Source organism: Aphelocoma coerulescens, chromosome 1A, assembly GCF_041296385.1.
Source record: "Aphelocoma coerulescens isolate FSJ_1873_10779 chromosome 1A, UR_Acoe_1.0, whole genome shotgun sequence".
Taxonomy (NCBI): domain Eukaryota; kingdom Metazoa; phylum Chordata; class Aves; order Passeriformes; family Corvidae; genus Aphelocoma; species Aphelocoma coerulescens.
In genome coordinates this window covers 59473094-59490281 of record NC_091014.1, presented here as the reverse complement: position 1 = coordinate 59490281, position 17188 = coordinate 59473094, and the positions used below count along the sequence as shown (strand labels likewise).

General features: G+C 35.3%; 1 protein-coding gene across 2 annotated transcripts in view; it reads right to left on the bottom strand.

Annotated features, from left to right (window-relative positions):
• Window positions 1-5752, bottom strand: part of IGF1 (insulin like growth factor 1) — a 47761-nt gene extending 42009 nt beyond the window's left edge. The window contains exons 1-3 of one of the 2 annotated variants that reach the window (XM_069003001.1): window positions 3577-3656; window positions 3035-3105; window positions 1114-1270 (exon numbers count right to left, since the gene is read on the bottom strand). In XM_069003001.1, coding sequence (XP_068859102.1) covers window positions 1114-1264 — 151 coding nt within the window. In that variant the 5' untranslated portion in view covers window positions 1265-1270; window positions 3035-3105; window positions 3577-3656. Of the gene's footprint in view, window positions 1-1113; window positions 1271-3034; window positions 3106-3576; window positions 3657-5522 lie in introns of those variants that run through there. The other variant, XM_069002999.1, reaches the window with a different exon arrangement.
• Window positions 5753-17188: the final 11436 nt, after the last annotated feature.

Genomic DNA, 17188 nt, shown 5'->3' with positions numbered 1-17188 from the left:
TGGATTACTTTACATATATGAAACTAAGGCTTCAAAAGTGAACTTTAACAGAATGTGCCAAGAAGATAGTAAAAATCCCTACAATTTATACACTGAGGAAATTAGGATTTTCTGTAATTTAGAAGTGCAAGAATCTGAATTTCTGTTTTTATTGCAAGCAAGGAGAAAATATTGAAAGCAATGACTTAATGAATAGAAATAAATAGGAATAGTGTGGGTATGATCAGAAAACCAAAAATGCTCGCTTAGAAGAGAAGACTCTTCGGCCACAAAGGAATATCGAGAATATCAGAGAAACACATATTGTTAGTAAAAGTAAATGCTAGCTTCAGAGGCTATGAGAGCACAAATTCTATCATGTTTTGAAAAATTATAATAATGAATGTATTCCGAATGAATATATTCCTAGCTAAAAGTTTCATTACCTTTGTTGTTTAAATAGCAAATAGCTGGAAATCAGAAATAGATTTCTATTACTTAAAAGCTGAGTATTTCTTGATCCTCACTATTGCAGAGTTAATTTTATCTGTTGCCTGTACTGGTGTTAGTCTTTATTATCTCACCATGCATGAATTTTCCTCCACCTGTATTTAACTGATGAAGCATGTGGATACTTGGATATGGTAACTTTCTGCTTGCTGCCTTCCAACTCTTCTTTTTTTTCAAACCAGATGTTGAAGCTTAGTGTGTTTTTAATGTGATACAGTGTGTACTTAAAGTGTTTACTAGTAGTCTGACATAACAGGTACATGTAGTTCTGCCTCATGAATGTCTTGGGTTTAGTGTGTGCTTTCATTAATTTAATTTCAGTGACAGTCAGTGGAAAGCAGTAATAAAGCAGGTGGAATAGCAGCAGCTGGAAAGTGGTGAAAAACAATAACAAGCCTGAGAACGAAAATGTTTCAGAAACTCAGAGGGGTTGAACACAGGCACAACTTTATTCTTTACTGAGGCTTCATGGTGACTGAAGGCTTGAGCATCTTCCAGGTACAGGATACCAGTCCTAGTTTGGCAGCCTCGATGATTATAGCTAAGCTCCTTTAGAGCAGTTGCAGACTCCAATGGATTACATGAAAGCTTTTAGCAGTTAAATGAAAGAAAGGGATGACTTACTGAAGTAAAAGCCTCTGTCTCCACACACGAACTGAAGAGCATCAACCAGCTCAGCACCACAGAGTGTTTCCGGGCCAGCAGCAACAGAACTGGTTAAGGTAAGCAAACACAGGCCAAGGTAGAAGAAATGGATGTAGGACACAGTGTGCATCTTCACCTGCCAAGGAAGCAAAAGCAGTGTCAGAATTTCCCCAAAGAGTCTTAAAGAAAATGACTCCTGAACCTTTGTGAATGAAAATGAATATGTACTGTGATTTCTTGGACAAATAACATGGTATCAGGAAATGTCTCACCATGATTTTGCAACTGCCTACACGTTCTAGTCCATGCATTTTGCAAACTGATAATTTATTCTGGTGAATAGTCACAATCACATCTAGTTAGGGAACCCTGTAGTAACTATGGCTTGTATTCGCTTTTGCAAAAGGGGGATGTGGAAGAGTGGAATAGACAGACAAAGGGAAGCCTGGAATAATAGGAATAAGGAACACAACCTTGAATTGGTTTTTCTCAGACCAGATAAACTAAGAGGGAATATGCCAGGTGCCTGCAAATATACTGTGGGAAATGGGAGTGGCATATGATGGAGAAGAGCTATTTAAACTAAAACTAACATTGTCACAAGAATAAACAGCTCTACACTTGCTGGGAGGAAATTTGGTCCAATAGGAAAAGAGCTCATAATTAGTACTTCACAGTTCTCCAACTGCCTTAAAAAGGAAAATACCAGGACAACCCAAAAATGTTGCAAGGTTCAATTCGCCAAAGTTACAAAAGTTGATGTGGGATCTTCTGTAGCAGAGGATCACATTCAGTGACTTTTACAGTCCCCTGTTACTAGCAGACAAACATTTGGAAACATTTGAGAAATTAACAGTAGCATGAGTGGGACCATTAAAGATTTGAATTTTTACTTGTTGCAAGCAGCTATACTTCACTGACCTTCATTATACCCTCTTAGGCAGCTGTGGCCATACACAGAGGTGATAATTCTTCTCTCATTTACATTTGGTTACAAACTATCTTTTTCTTGCACTTATGATTGAAGAAAGTCCAGTTCTCAATGGGTGTAAAATTGCACCAATCCATTTATCCACTTCTTTTCTATCACTTGATGTCCACCTAATTTCTTACCCAACATGCAAAGAAGATACCTTTTTCTTTTAATACTAGGAAAAGCTATGTATGTATAGTATCAGGACACTGAGTGATGTGCTTAATGCATGTTCTGAACTTATTTAGATCACTTGCCAAAAAGGATAGTTTTGTAAGGTGTAAATCTGCATTTAATTTCATTCTCTTTCAAGGTTAACATTAGCATTGCAGTCAGGTAAGAAGTTACAAATCTGTCTTCCACATACAGTTAAACTTGGCTTAAAACTGCTGTGTGTTAGCAGTCTAGTGCAAAGTGATTGGAGTAAAATAATTAATCTTCCCTAAAGTTTCTTTCAGGGTTTCAGGGACCATTTAATCTTTAATATTTCTTCACTGAACTTTTGAAAAAGAGATGAAATTATTTATTTTCTGATCAATTGGGATCTGATCCAGGGGGTATTGGGCCTGTTTTAGTCAATAATTTTTAAGAATTCTTATTTTCTTGGCAAGAGATCTTAGTGCCTTGCTGGATGAGCCCCTTATTTCCACTGTGAAAATAATGAACAATTTAAAATCCCATGATATATCATCAAAAAAGAAAGAATAATTATTTTTCCATTCACAAGTGTCTTTAACCAACTTTGCCATGCAAAACCCAACAAGATTGAACGCATGGACATGACTTCAATGGTAGATGGAAAAAGATCAGATTATGAATGAATGATGATAACATGAGGAACTACTTCCTGTAATGATTCCCTATCTTAAGAACAATTTCTTTTTTCCTTTGCCGTATTTTTGAATTTATAAGATAAATGTAATGCACCTGCAGTTTAAGATGGTTCCCAGTTCTGAGGAGGTAAAGCAGAAAGCTGTTTAGCACACTGCCTCAGAAAGCTGAAAGACATTACAAATACAAGAACATTATGTATTTAACAATTTGTTCTCGTATAACATTTGGTCCAGAAATAAACATAAATTTTAGACATTTAACAATTTTTTATTTTTCAAGGCTTCTCAGCTGGCTTGCATTTTCAGATAAATATCAGCACTGAACTACGACAAAACAGATTATCTACTGTTTTTCCTTTAGTGGAAGCCAAAAAAGGCTACACAGTATAAACCACAGAGAATTTCTAACTTTATCTCCAAATTTAACAACAGACAAGAACTTTCAAACAAGTAAAAACTTTGCAGAAAAGAAAACAGGCTCACATGGTTGTAGGGTTCAATCAATTACTTAATAAATTAAGTATTGTTTCTTAAAAGCAAATTCCAAAACATAGTTTAAAACTTTAACTTTACTTCATCATTTTAATTAAACACAACATTAATTGATTCAATATGCTTGTGATAAAATCAAAGTACCCCATTATATCTGAGGGGAATATTCTTAAGAAAATACAGAGTTGTAATCCAATATTGCTTCAGGTTCTGTACAATCAAACAGAGTACTTACATTATCCTCAATTTGACTAGAAAGTTGAGAGCTTAAAAGAAAATGCATTGGCATGTGGGTGGGGTTTATCGAAGCATCTAATTACATTAGGAAATTGAATACAGGTTCAAGATGAGCCTGGTTAAGCACTTCTTTTAGTTGCATAGAATGACTGACCATATTTTCACAGCTGGAATTTCCTCTTTTTTTAGTAAACTAGCCAGCTTTTGCTACATTCCTCTTTTAGTAGTCCAGAAGAGTAGCACCACAAAAGAATGTTATATATGAACACACTGCATCTCATTTGCTTCTTAATTCTTCTATGTAAGTCTCCTTCATTTAACAAACTCTCACTTGACACAAGTTGTACATAAGAATTCTTCAGATGCTTGGTCATTTCAGTAACATGTAAGAACATCTGCAATAATTATAAGTATCTTGAAGGAGGCAACATTTTTTTGGAGAGTATATGCTACAGCAATAAATCAAGAGCTATATATTCAAAATTACATTTTATTCCAGAGGGGTTGGGCCTGGTTATCAAGCCATAGTAGAAATGTGTAATTCTTATGAAATATCAGTATTCACAAGTAATTATTATATAAATAAAGCATATATACTCTAGAGCGGATCAAGGTTTAAATACTGTTAACTTTGAGTAAAGAATCTGGGCTACATGCTAACCTAAATCAATATGTTCCATTGATTCCAAGGAAGCTTGGCAGGATGCACAGCTGAGGAACTAGCACATTACTTTTATGTCTCTTAGTGCCTTGCTCAATACTTTAAAAAAACAAACCTTCGTCTTTCAAGTATATTGGAAAGGATGCCCATTTATACATTAAGGGAATGATTTCATCCCTTGCAATTACAGACCTGTAATTAGGTCATTAAGGAATGAGATAAGTGTGTTTTAAGTGTAAGACCCTCGAAAAAAAATAATTAGGCCCTAAACAATTAAAATAGGATAATTCTTTCAATGACATAAATGTCCTTGCAAAATATTAAGGAAAAGAAGTTCTTGAAGGATATAAATTTGCAGATAATGGAAAGTTGGACTGGAGCCAACTGACAGAAACAGAGGTCAGTGCACCTACTGAAGTCAAATTTACCTTAAGACAGTTTAGTAATCTATGCAGAAATTATAGGGTCATAACATCAAACTTCACATTCAAACTTTCCTGAAACAGCCCTCCCTAGAAGGGAAAACTTGGAGATGAACATGTAAGGGAATTTCCATTTTCTTTATGTACAATTGCTTAAGCTGTACAAATATGCAAGGTCAGCAAGAGTCGCAGCTGGTTTCTAATGTAGAAAACAAACTGAACTTCTCATTTACTTTTAATTTATGAAAGCAAAAACCAAGTAAATGCTACGATGCTGCCAGAAAATTGCTGCAGTGACAACATCCCTTAAAAGTTTCCTTGAGAAAGCATGAACATTTTCTCTATAATTGTGTATAATAAAACTGCAGAAACTTAACATGTGAATATTACCTTTTTTCCTATAAAACCCTGCACCTGCAGAAAATAGCTAAAAGTTCTTGTTTTCAGAAGCATTCATTAACAATATAGACAATGATGTAATTGGACCTTTTAATAATGACATAACTGAAATATTACAAAGTTCTCTGAATAGAAGTGAAATTTAAGACATGTATTTGCAATAGTTTACCCTTACAGTTATCTATGTAATTGCAACTATTACATACAGCCATTTTCCAGATCACATAAAATTGCATGTTCAGCAATTTATAAATAATTCTCAGTTCTAAAATAATGTTATTAAAAAGTGCACAATACTCTTCAAGCCAGAAGCAGACAATACACAGCAAAATAAAACTAAAAAATTATTTGAAATAGTAATAAAGGTTTACCTTCAAGAAATCACACAAGCAGCACTTAACTAATTGTGTTGAAAGACTGTTGATTTTTTCCATTGCTTCTTAAAAGTGCAAAGTCTGGAAATGAATTTGTTAGCAGTAATGATGAGAAAAAAGAAATCCAGAGAGATGTGAGATGTTGAGAGCAATGTCACATTTCAATATTGAGGACTTTATTCCATTGCGCAGGCTCTATCTGCTCTGATTTTAGCAGTGACAGTGAGATTTAGCAAACAGAAGAGGGATTTAGAGAAAATCCTCACATTTATCTACATTACACAGACACTGTAGACAGGAAACAGCTGGGGGAGCATTTGCCTCTCTCTCTCTCCCTCTTCTGGCAAAGTTACCGAGTAAGGACTTTTTTGGGCATGGTGACAAATAACATCATACCTTTGCATTTTAAAACTAGAGCACAGAAGCATATTTTTTTCCCTTTAAAAGAATGTGAATTAGTGACTGCGGGGTTAGCAGACAAAAAGAGCTTGTGCTGCCATGAAAAATAAGAAAATGTATTCTGGTTAACTTTCAGGTAGCTGTGTGTGCATTTGTATTTATGTGTGTGTGTCTGCATTTCAAATATATAAAAACTTACATATGGGCAATATTTGTACATGTGCATACCTTTATATATATATATGTACATGCAGATTTTATTTATGCATAGAAACATAGGTATTTTATTTATATAGTACAGAAAGACAGGCAGGCAGTTACCTACTTTTCTCTTAATGTGTCTTTACGTTATTAAACTTGGCACGCCTATATGCTGAGTAACAATTAAAACCTCCAACTCTCTGTGCCATTAACCCCAAAATAGCAGTTTGTAATTTGCTAAAAAACCCAGAATTGTTGAGAACTGCTTGTAAATAGGGCAAAATAGCTTTATGATCTTTCAACAACCACACAGGAGAAATCATGTAATTTCCTAGAACTTACAGTACTATGAATACAGTAACACTAGTAGCCCAGTTTGGGGGGGCTTCCATGACATTTTTCTTAAATCTGCTGCTATAATTATAAAGTGATTACCCCCCCTTCCCCCCCCTTTTTAGTAGTAATCTTCAAATTTCTCTTGATAACAATTTAAATGACACTGGGAAAGAGAGAATTCAACTTATTAGTTCTGCAATACCTAACTTCTGCCTTTTTATTTTTCCTCAATTATGAGTATATTATAAATAACACCAGCTGGCCAGCAACATGCTCTCACGGGTTATGATGTCATTCAAATCCCTCAACTGTGTTAGTGGCTTGCAATGTGCTCCAAGCCAGCTGTTTTTCTATTTATAATGTATGCTTGCATTTCAATACTTAGCTATTGAGAATAAAGTTGTAATATTGTTTTATAGATACAGTTTATACTTGTTACCCTTTGGGTTTGGAAGATGGCATTCAAAAGTGGACGACTAAACAAGACTGCAGCTCCAGAGACCAAACACATGTCACAAACAGTGCATGATTTCCATAAAAGCTGTTTGAGAACACTGCATTTTGTCCCTGTCCACTTCCACTAAGTGAGAGTTGCATGCTGAGGTGCTAGCTGTACTTTATTATTGAAAATAACAATTGAGATCATGTTGGCCCAGATCTGTTCTCAGTTTTCAGATCCACCTTGAACTATAGGGTGCTTGCCAGGCAGAAAGGACACATTTAGTTATTTGCATCCTCTATGAATGGCTAATACTCTGCTTTGTGCAATTTTAAACAGTGTATGGTTAGCTAAGCTGATTAGTCTTTGGAAGGGATTTCTTCTAATGTAACATAACGGCAGAAGCACAGGGGGCTTTGAGGTAAGTTTGCTTAGTACAGGTAATACTAGTATTTCAAGTATTCTAATACACATTTGTACTGCAGGTGCTGTATTTTAATATTCTGGTCTGGTTTATTCTCCCCTCTGCATTTCAGAGGTCACGGAATGGTGGCACCATTCTGCGCATGGCTTGATGAAGCCTGCTGCCACTCGTACCACAGGCATCACTTATTCCACTAGCCTTAGAGAAGAATGTGGGAAGACAAATTAGCAAAGCTCTGATAATATTTATCTTTTTTTTTTTTTGCTTTTACAGTACTCCAGATGGGTGCACATACTTCTGCCTTTTTCTTCCTAAATAAGAGAAGGAATACACTCATTCATAACAGCCCTGCTGCTTGGGCTTCAAACGCTCTTCTCACTCCTCACTGCTTGCTTTCTCCTTGGTTTCACCAGGCCTCTCTTGGTCATGAGGGCAGCATTGAGCAAAAGATTCCACTTTGGGCTGTCAGGTTAATCAGAGAATCATAGGGTCTCTAAACAACTGGTAATTCTGGTTCTTTCCACAGAGCCACTCTCAACACCTTTCCTCAATGCACCTGACCAGCCTAAGGTTCTGTTGCACTTTATTTCTCTCTTCTGGTTCTTGTTTTAAAGTGGTGTTATGAGAAGGCAGGAAAACAAGAGATTCAAGAAAGGTTTCCATTAGTTATTTTTGGACTTAGTGCAGTGTTTATCTTTACTAAGAAGTTATTCCATTTTTTTTTAACAGAAAATTAAAAATCACTCAGGTCATCCTCAGATCATCAGATCCCTGATCTGGGGATCACTGCTTACCTGAAATATAGCTTCTACGCTGGTGGTAATATTCTAGTCAGTATAGCAGTCAGTTAACTACTGGAGATTGGTTCATTTCTCCCCTGTTAAATATAATAACTTTTTAAACTACTTAAAATACTGTATGACTGCACACTTATGCAGTTGCATACATTCCCTTGAATAAAATACACCTGTAAACTCCAGAGTTTATGGTATTCTTCAAAGTACTGAAAAAGATGTCCAGGTCAGAAAAAGTTATCTAACTGGTATGTGTATAGCTATTATATATTAAAAAGCAATAGCATATATATCCTTCTTTGGCTTCTTAAGTATAACCTTCAGTACTATAGTAGCCACAAAGATATATGAAATGTGTGAGAGATGTAATGAGGTATTTAGGAATTTATGTGTCCTGATCCTCATCTTTTTTACTTTAATTCTTCCATGATTTCACTAGCATGCTCTAATGTTATAGAGCTCATGTATCAGTTTTTCCAGGGATAACTATTTTATAGATTATAAAAAAGATACAAATAAGCAATTATCCTAATTAATATATTGTTCATACTTAAATCCTTTCTTAAAAGGTAGGAACATTGCCACAATGCCTTAAAAAGCCTGAACCAGCTTGCTTTTGTCTTACATTCTTCTGTGTTAGATCACTCTTACCTATATGCAATTATTTGTAGCTGTTGTTTAGATTTTTTACACTGAGATTACAAGTTTTCTGATAGAAAACTAAGATAGAACTACTGTAATAGATATCACCAAGAGGGTGATAGGGCAGACAGCAAGGTTTAGGAGAGGATGGAAGAATACAATAAATACAGTAGCTGGCAAACAGCTGTTCTTCATTATATAAAATAGCAGAGACAAGTTTGTCTTTGGAGGAAAAGATGAAGGGGAGTATTTTATTGATATGGAATTCTGTGTTGGAGTTAGTGATTAGTCAAGTATATTGTGGAAAATTCTTTTCATCAAGTTAAAAGTTGGGAAATCAAGAAAAAAAGAAATTTTGCTAATTGATTTGAGCTAAAGAACGTTTTAAAAAAAAAACCCTCAAATACCTTTTGTAATGGTCACCTAAGAAGCATCATCACTAGATGAAATGGAAATAAAAAATTTGATGGGAAGCATGAGGGTATGAAATCTGAGCTGTCATTACACTGTCAGTATTGAAGAGACACCATGGAGAGAACAGTGCCATGAAAACCAGTTTTTCATTTGGGCAAAACAGGGAGAGTGCAAGCTTCATGATTAAGTTTTAGAGAGGATCACATAAACTGAAATCCTTTGTATTTGCTGATCAAGAAAAGCATGAGTGTTTCAAAGCAGGTTGAATGTATGAGAAACTCAGTCCACAATTATGACTTATAGGTAGCAGTGGTAGAAAAATCGATGTTAGTAACAGCTCAAAAGTAATCCATGGACTTGTAAACTGACAGTGTATGGTGAGAATGCTGTGATGAAAAAAATAAAATTATTTCATCACTTTAATGTACAGTATAAATTAAAGTAGCTACTGTTTTGAATATCTTTACATTAACATGGGGTTTTCTCTGGTTTTAGAAACAAATGTGCTGAGATACAAAATGTGTGATAATACAAAGCCAGATATTGATCTTCTGTTCCTACACAAGTGAAATATGCATCAACTATTGGATATAATTGTTCACAATTTGAACAATTAATTTTAAAAAAATTATAATATATTAAGGAAATTACATATTAATTAAGTGACATGAGATGAGCTATAGCTATGACTAAAACAAAAATACAACATATGAAAAGTAATATTATAGAAACAAAACTGAAAAGTTCAAACAAAATGTGTTTCAACATTTTTGAAAGCATTTTTTTAGGTTTTTTTTTTTTTTTGATTTCTGCTTTGTGGGAAATTTTGAAATAGTTTGTTCTGATTCAGAATAATCAAAATACCAGCATTTTCCATTAAACTGGAAATTCCCAGTTTTAGCTGTTTGTAGTCTTGCTCTCACTTTCCCAATGTTATGCCCTGAATAGGTCATCTTTGCTCAAAAAAGTTGCTTACTTTCTTATTCCTAAAAGCAGCACAAAGTCAGAGTTAGTAAAGAAAGAAATTTAGGAGCTATGACTGCATAAGCTCTATCCTTGCATGCATACAAAGAAGGTAAAATAAGTGGGAATTGGGATGGGCAACTGTTAACATACATGTGTATGAAGGGTGATATCCTTGAGTCATTTGAGTGCCTCTATCACAGGAAGAAAAATGCATGACCTTATATATCCCCTTAATTTCCTAGACTGTTTCTTCCACGTTTATGTGAAATGTAGAGCCATATTAATTTTTTTCCTGAGTCATCATTAGCGTCAAGGCTAAATCTGTGCTCACAGATTTTTACAAAAAAGGGTCTAGCACATACGTTTAATGGTATTTTGCTTTTTCTGTAAGTTAGACACTGGAATGCCAATGCTCATGTGTGATTTTTTTTTTTATTTTTTATTTGCTGATTTAGGAAAAACCATAATGAGAACTGAATACTGTAAATTTTATGGCAAGCAGGTTGTGTATGTCCGTACAAAGCAAACAAGGTAAGTGCTTGGAAAAAATACATATCTGTTTTATCTTGGCCTGAAGAGTATTTGCATAAGTTAGAGGCTTCAGAAACTACTCCTTATTGTACTTATAAGCAAACTCTCTTTGGAGATGAAATAAGATGTCTCTAAAAAAACCAGAACATCTGCTTCATCCATTTTTAGTTTATTTAATTTACAATTACTCTGCTTCTTACTGTATGTCTTCGGACAATTTCTTCTGGGTTCATTTCTCTTCACTCTCAGGATTTACTACTCAGAAGGGGCTTATCCCATTAAATTTATACAGTGTTCTGTGGCCTGAAGCCAATATGTTCTGCACCTTCAGATGCTAACCTCCCTCACTGACATTTTTCTGTATTATTTCTTCAAATAGAAGTTACAGATAAATCAGTCCCCTCCAGTTTGGCTTATTGATACAGTGATACTCTGGTTTATTTTGAACAAAACATTAAAAGCTAATGGAAAAAAAATTAACCTAAAGCCATAAACAACCTCATCTCATTATGATTCTTAGATTTTGGTCAACTATGCTTTCATTAAGAAACTGCTGAATAATTTAAGTACTAAAAAGAACCCACAGAATGCGAAAGTTGCTCCAAAAAAAAAGCTATATTGACTCTAATTCATGAGTTCTCTGATTACAGACTTCACTGTGTCATTTTAAGCTCAGACTTCAATCTATACTGTAGCAGTAGGATATAGGAACCATCTCCTCAAGTGTCGCTTTGAACAGAATTGTCTGATCAAATGACCAATTCTGATTTCCTTTCCCTATTTTTGTCTTAAAATATGAAGTATGTTGAACTATAGGAGAATTTTCTTAACTTATGTATGGATTTTGTGGTTCTGAGCAATATCTGCTTAGTAAGCTTGATGTATTTTACACCCCTTATTTTTATCTGCTTTGCTTTGATAATGTTATTTTGCCATTGGATGTGGTTTTAGGTTTTTCTGGAAGGTGGTGGCAGCTTAGGCCATTGAGACTGATTTTGCAAACCTGTGGTTCTGGGTTTCAGGGCATCCTGTATGTGAATGAATTAAAACAAACAAAAATGCACCTTTGATCTCTAACAGATCTTAAATATGGTTTCATTGAACTTGGCTCTTACTATAGTTTCTACCTTTGAATTTCTTGAGCCACTTGAGTAATTTCTCCAATCAGTTCCATGTTTTCCTGTCTGTGAGGAAGGAATAATAGTTACTTTAGGTACTTTGAGACTCAGAGAGAGAAAGCAGAGCAAGCCATATTATGTATTTTTTGGAAAATGTTATCATGGCTGAAAGAACACCTCTGTATATTTATAGGAAGTGACAAGCTACTATGTTAGCCTTGCACATATTATGTCTCTGTCATCTTCCAAATGTGTTAAGCACAGCTGGAAGAATTCCCAAACAGATGCTTCCTTTTACTTGTTTTCTTATTTTTTTTTCTATTACACCATTCACAAGTGTTCTTGTCAAAGACCTACTTCACAAAACTTTTTCAGGAATGATTGTTGTACGATACAAGTACTATTAGTTACGATAAAAGTATATGCTTCATTTCTATGCTGCTTAAAAAAAGCAAGGCTGTTATTTAAACTTGGGTAAGTGAGGAGTAACATCTCTAAAAACAGTCCAATGTAACTGGAAAGGGAACTGCATCCCATGAAGTGGCAGAAACCAATGCCTAGCTAATGTATTAGTTAAGATGTAAGGGAACAATTTAATAACTCAGTCGTTAGTCTAAATATGGACACATGGCTGGTTAATAGAATAAGGTCCTGATTCTGCAGACTCATTAGCATGACATTTTTTCCAGTCTTTGAACCTGCCTATGAATTGAGCCATGCCCCTGTCCAGAAAAAAAACCCTTTCTGGCAAGGAGGTTACTGGCTGGAGTGGTTTTCAGTGGTAATGAGCACCTACAGTGCTGACTGGACTTCTTTTGGTGCTAATAGGTGGTAACTACCCCTTAAGATTGGCAAGCTCATTTTGAATCCTATGTATGCTTTCTGTGATAGTTCAACCTCTTTTCCTTCAGTGCTATGTAAAATTTTAAATTAAAAAAACCCCAAACAAAACAACAAAGTAAGAAATAATTAATATGAAAGGTTTTGTTATATAAAAAAAAAAGAAGTAAGAAAGTAAGAAAACGCGTTTTAACTTCTTTAAAGAGGGGCAAGTATCATGGGCTAGAAGTTTAAATGATGAAGAGAAATAAATCTTTAGCTATTTTGTTTTATTGTTTGGAATTTTAGCAAGAGATTGAGAAGGAGAACATATTTACTTCATGTTCTCTGTTATCTGTTTAAACAGGACTTTCCTGTTTCTATGTCTACTTTACAGCTATCATTTTCAGTTTCCTAAATCTTTATTTTTCTTGCTTTTTTTTGTGACATAGGATATTTCCTACATCAAAGAGTATTACTGCTTCTTTAAAAGAATGTTTCTGTTTGAAAGCTTTCTTTTTTATGGGCAACAGGATCAGCATTATTATAAAGAACTGAATATTGGGGCAGTTCTGAGATCATCACACATCATCAATGTTTCAAAACACTCTAAAGTTTGAAAAGCATAGCAGGTTGTGTAGCAAATTTTACCAGTGGAGCAAAAATCTTTGCTTAGTATTTGATTTTAAAGGTTTCTCATTATTTATAACTTTCTATTTCCATTCTTTTTCCTTTTGACACAAAGGAAAGAGTACATACCAGCACAGCATCTACCTATATTTTGCAATGCTGGATTTATTTGGGATTTTTTTTTTTTGATACTTTTCTGTCTTTTGGTGAATGATTCATATTTTAGCAGAACTTTTTTCATGTCATTGTAGTGGATGTGTATGGGACGAGGTCATTCAGAAACACAAGTCTGAGCGAGATCAGCTGTGAGCACAAGATCACGTTTCCGCTAATAAGGCAGAGCAGAATTCAGCGTTGATGTGGTTTTATGCTGGTTGCAGAAGGAGGCATGGAATTTCATTCTTCATAACGTTATAGGGGTGAAAGCAATTGTTATGTGAGCTGGCATAAAGACTGCAGGTACAGAATTAACCTGTCAAAACTCCAGCAAATTTCAACAGGCACACTGAGTTTTGTTTGAAGCTTTGTGTCATGTACGCCTGGAATATTTTTATCTAATATCAGAAGCCCTAAAATTCAGTACTAATAATTGAACCGTGGACTCTAGCAATATTGGAACATATTGGCTTAGAATCAGTTGGTGTTTTAAAATTCTAAAATTATCTTTGATTCTCTTTATAGAAGATTACAGTAATCTGATAAGTGCATTAACTTCCTTTATTCTAATATTTACTGATAATTTTTATCATTTTCTTCTGCTCTTATTCTAGAAACATTTTTTTACATGGAATCAAAAAATATGCCAGGTGCTTTTCTGTCTACTTTTTGTTGTGATAGATATATATGATTCTATTCATATTGAAATACACGCAAACTTATTGTTCAGTTCATTACTGGAAAAACATTTGTCTATTTTGCCAGTATTTCTTCCATCATAAGAATCCAAAATACTGCTACTGCATAAAAATAGCATCTCTTTAAATTAAATAATGGGATTTTATGGTAAAAAATCAAGCACAGGATACGAAAAGAATAAGATACAGTTGCACCTAAACCCTTTCATCAGCCCCCACTGTGCATTCGGTTTCTTTCCTGAATGAAAATTGAGTATTTTTTGGGAAATACCCTATGGCTATGTAACTACAGAGTAATAAAAGGATGGACTCAGGGCAACCTGAGTGGGCACATATTTGGCATCTCCAAGACCACTTTACAGGCTTGCAAAACACCCATCTGAACAGCAAGCATATCCTTTCTTGGGCTTTGAGCATGGAACTCACTCTTTTTCTTCATAATTTACTCTTCTTGCCACAAAAGTGGTATCTCATGTCTATTTAGTAAAATTGTTATTGCTTCTCTGTGGATGCCCAAAGACTGGAAAACCATCCTGTATTGTTGTGTTCAGTGCCATACTTACCAGCAATGTTTTTTGGGGCTGTGCCTACACTTCACTGGTCAGACAACCCAGGCACCACCTTTCTTTGGAAATCACAGCTGAGAAGGTCTCACAATGTGCTCAGGCCTTGACTCGAGGCTCAAGATGCACATCTCAGCTGGGGAACTCAGAAGTCTGTCTCAGTTTCACTGTCCATATGTAGCCACAGGAGCCTCACTGACTAAAGATTGCCTGGGAAGCAGCCTCCTATAATTTTTATGTGTGTCAGTCTTCCTGGAGGCAACCATTTCATGACCTTGCACATCAAAAAATCTGATGTGATCCAGAGGCATTGTGTACTAATTACTTGTATTTGCTAACTAGTACTGGGTTTTCTTGGCTGTCAGGTGAGCTGAGAAGTCTAGAGCAATCTTCATTCCAAACACAAGAAATGCTTTCATAGCTCAGCAAGCACATGGCCTTTGGCTATCTCACTAATATATATGACAAATTAACCAGGGTGTTCTCATTATATAGCTGGGAAGCTCTGTCAAAGGGGTTTGTCTGCTAAAAAAAAATGGCTTAACCAACACTTTTATTATCCCTAAAGGTGTGAAGACATACACTGATGCCAAAAGCAGGAGTTAATGACAGGTACTCGGTCCCCATTATCCTTGTAGTTGCAGATGGTTGTTTTTTAGTTTCCTTCCTGTCTTGCACTGATACGTCATCCTGTGCATAGTGAAAAAGGGCCTGTTGTGTTCCACTTAGGCTTTATACAAGGAGATATTTTTACCATTCTGACATAATCAAATCTAATGAAGTCTGTATTTGATTTTTTTGATCATGTATGCCTCTTTTTAAGAGACATGTTTGTTTGAATAACAGGTGAGACAGAATGGTTTGACAAAAAGAAAAAAATTTTCTCTTCCATCCAAAGTGGTTGCTGGCTTCCTTACTACCTACAGAACTGTTAACATGTTGACATGTCAACTTAAATACTGTTCAGTATTACATGGGTAGTGAAATCTGTCCTCAAAACAACTGCTTGGACTGGTAAGTAATCCTAATATTAATGAAAATGTTTTCGGAATCATGTCTTACAATACAGTATTTTAAATATGCATTATGTGTACACGTCTGGCTTGAGTTGGTTGTGTGTTATAAGAACCAGCTGAAGTTCATGATGTAACCATGTTAACACTTTTTAATAGCTTTTTGAGAACACAACACAATTGTGTTAATGATAATCAGTTAAAGATTCTATTTGTTCCAGATGTTACTTTTCCAGGCAAAAAAAAAAAAAATTTTCTTCCATATCCCTGCTTACTATCAAGTAGTCAGAAAAGTCCTAATGTGAACTTAATCTCTTTCTTTAGATAACATACTACTGAGCCATAGCTTGAATTGGATATGTGAATACAATTGTGAAAGAAACATAGATGCCTAGAAAAGCTTTTTTTTTTTTTTTTTTTTTTCCTGGCATGGTTCTTTAGTTCCCAGTGGCCTAAAGTCCCACACCACAAAATCACTATAATTGGTATGGCTGGCAACTTCTTCTCTCATTGTCAAACAGATCTTTTACAGTAAATTTGTAGGAACTCTGAAATTGAGCTAATACCAGAAGTATCAAAAGAGAAAAAAGAAAGCAAACCACACACAGATTCAAGCATACCATTAAACGACTGACTTTTGATAAACTGTACTATTAAGTGACCTATATTAACAAAAAAAAGAAGCATTTACTTACTAGTTGCTTACATTTCAAAGGGTCATCCAAGACAAACTTGGCATTTAATGCCTCATTGATAAGAAGGGTACATTTTACTAGACTTATAATGAATGGACATGTCCAGGCTTGTTACTAATGTTAAATAAAGATTGATCTTAAAGAATATATCTTCAGGAAAGAAAAGACTCTGGAACTTTGGAGGTAGGGAAACATGCATGTAAATCTGTGCTGCAGTTGTAGCTGGAAAATATCCTCAGTCATTGCAGTGAACTGCAAGAAATACCTTTTCTAGGACTTTTCATTCCTGCATAAAATAGGAATAGGTATGATGGCCCAGAAATCTCCTGCACTAGGACAAAGAAAGGAAGGAAGTTAATTATGGGTTCTAGATTCCTACACTTATGCACTTCTCTGCATTGCTCCAGAGGAGCAATCTGTAAAGATATCTCTGGCAGAGGACATATACAAGACCACATGACTTCCAGCCGTGTCATTCACGTTCACAGGATGTCCTTGGCATACAGTCACCTCTTGTAAGGATACTTCCTCCTTTCTTTGCTCTATGCCATGAACACTCTGTGACCCATCACTCTGCTTTTCATAAATGAACCTTGTCACTGCTGCCCTTCAACATTGCTGTTGGCCTTTCTGTGACTGTGTGTTACTGCTCGTGACTAACAATGCTGAAGAAGAGTGAGGAAGGAAGCAGGAGGCTCCAAGGAAAGAGCTGACCCTACTGCCCAGAAGGAAAGCAGGATTATTCTGCCCTGGCACTAGTCATTCTGGGCATGCTTTGTCAGTATCCCCACCCAATGAGGTGACTAAAAGGAATTTAGCTATCCA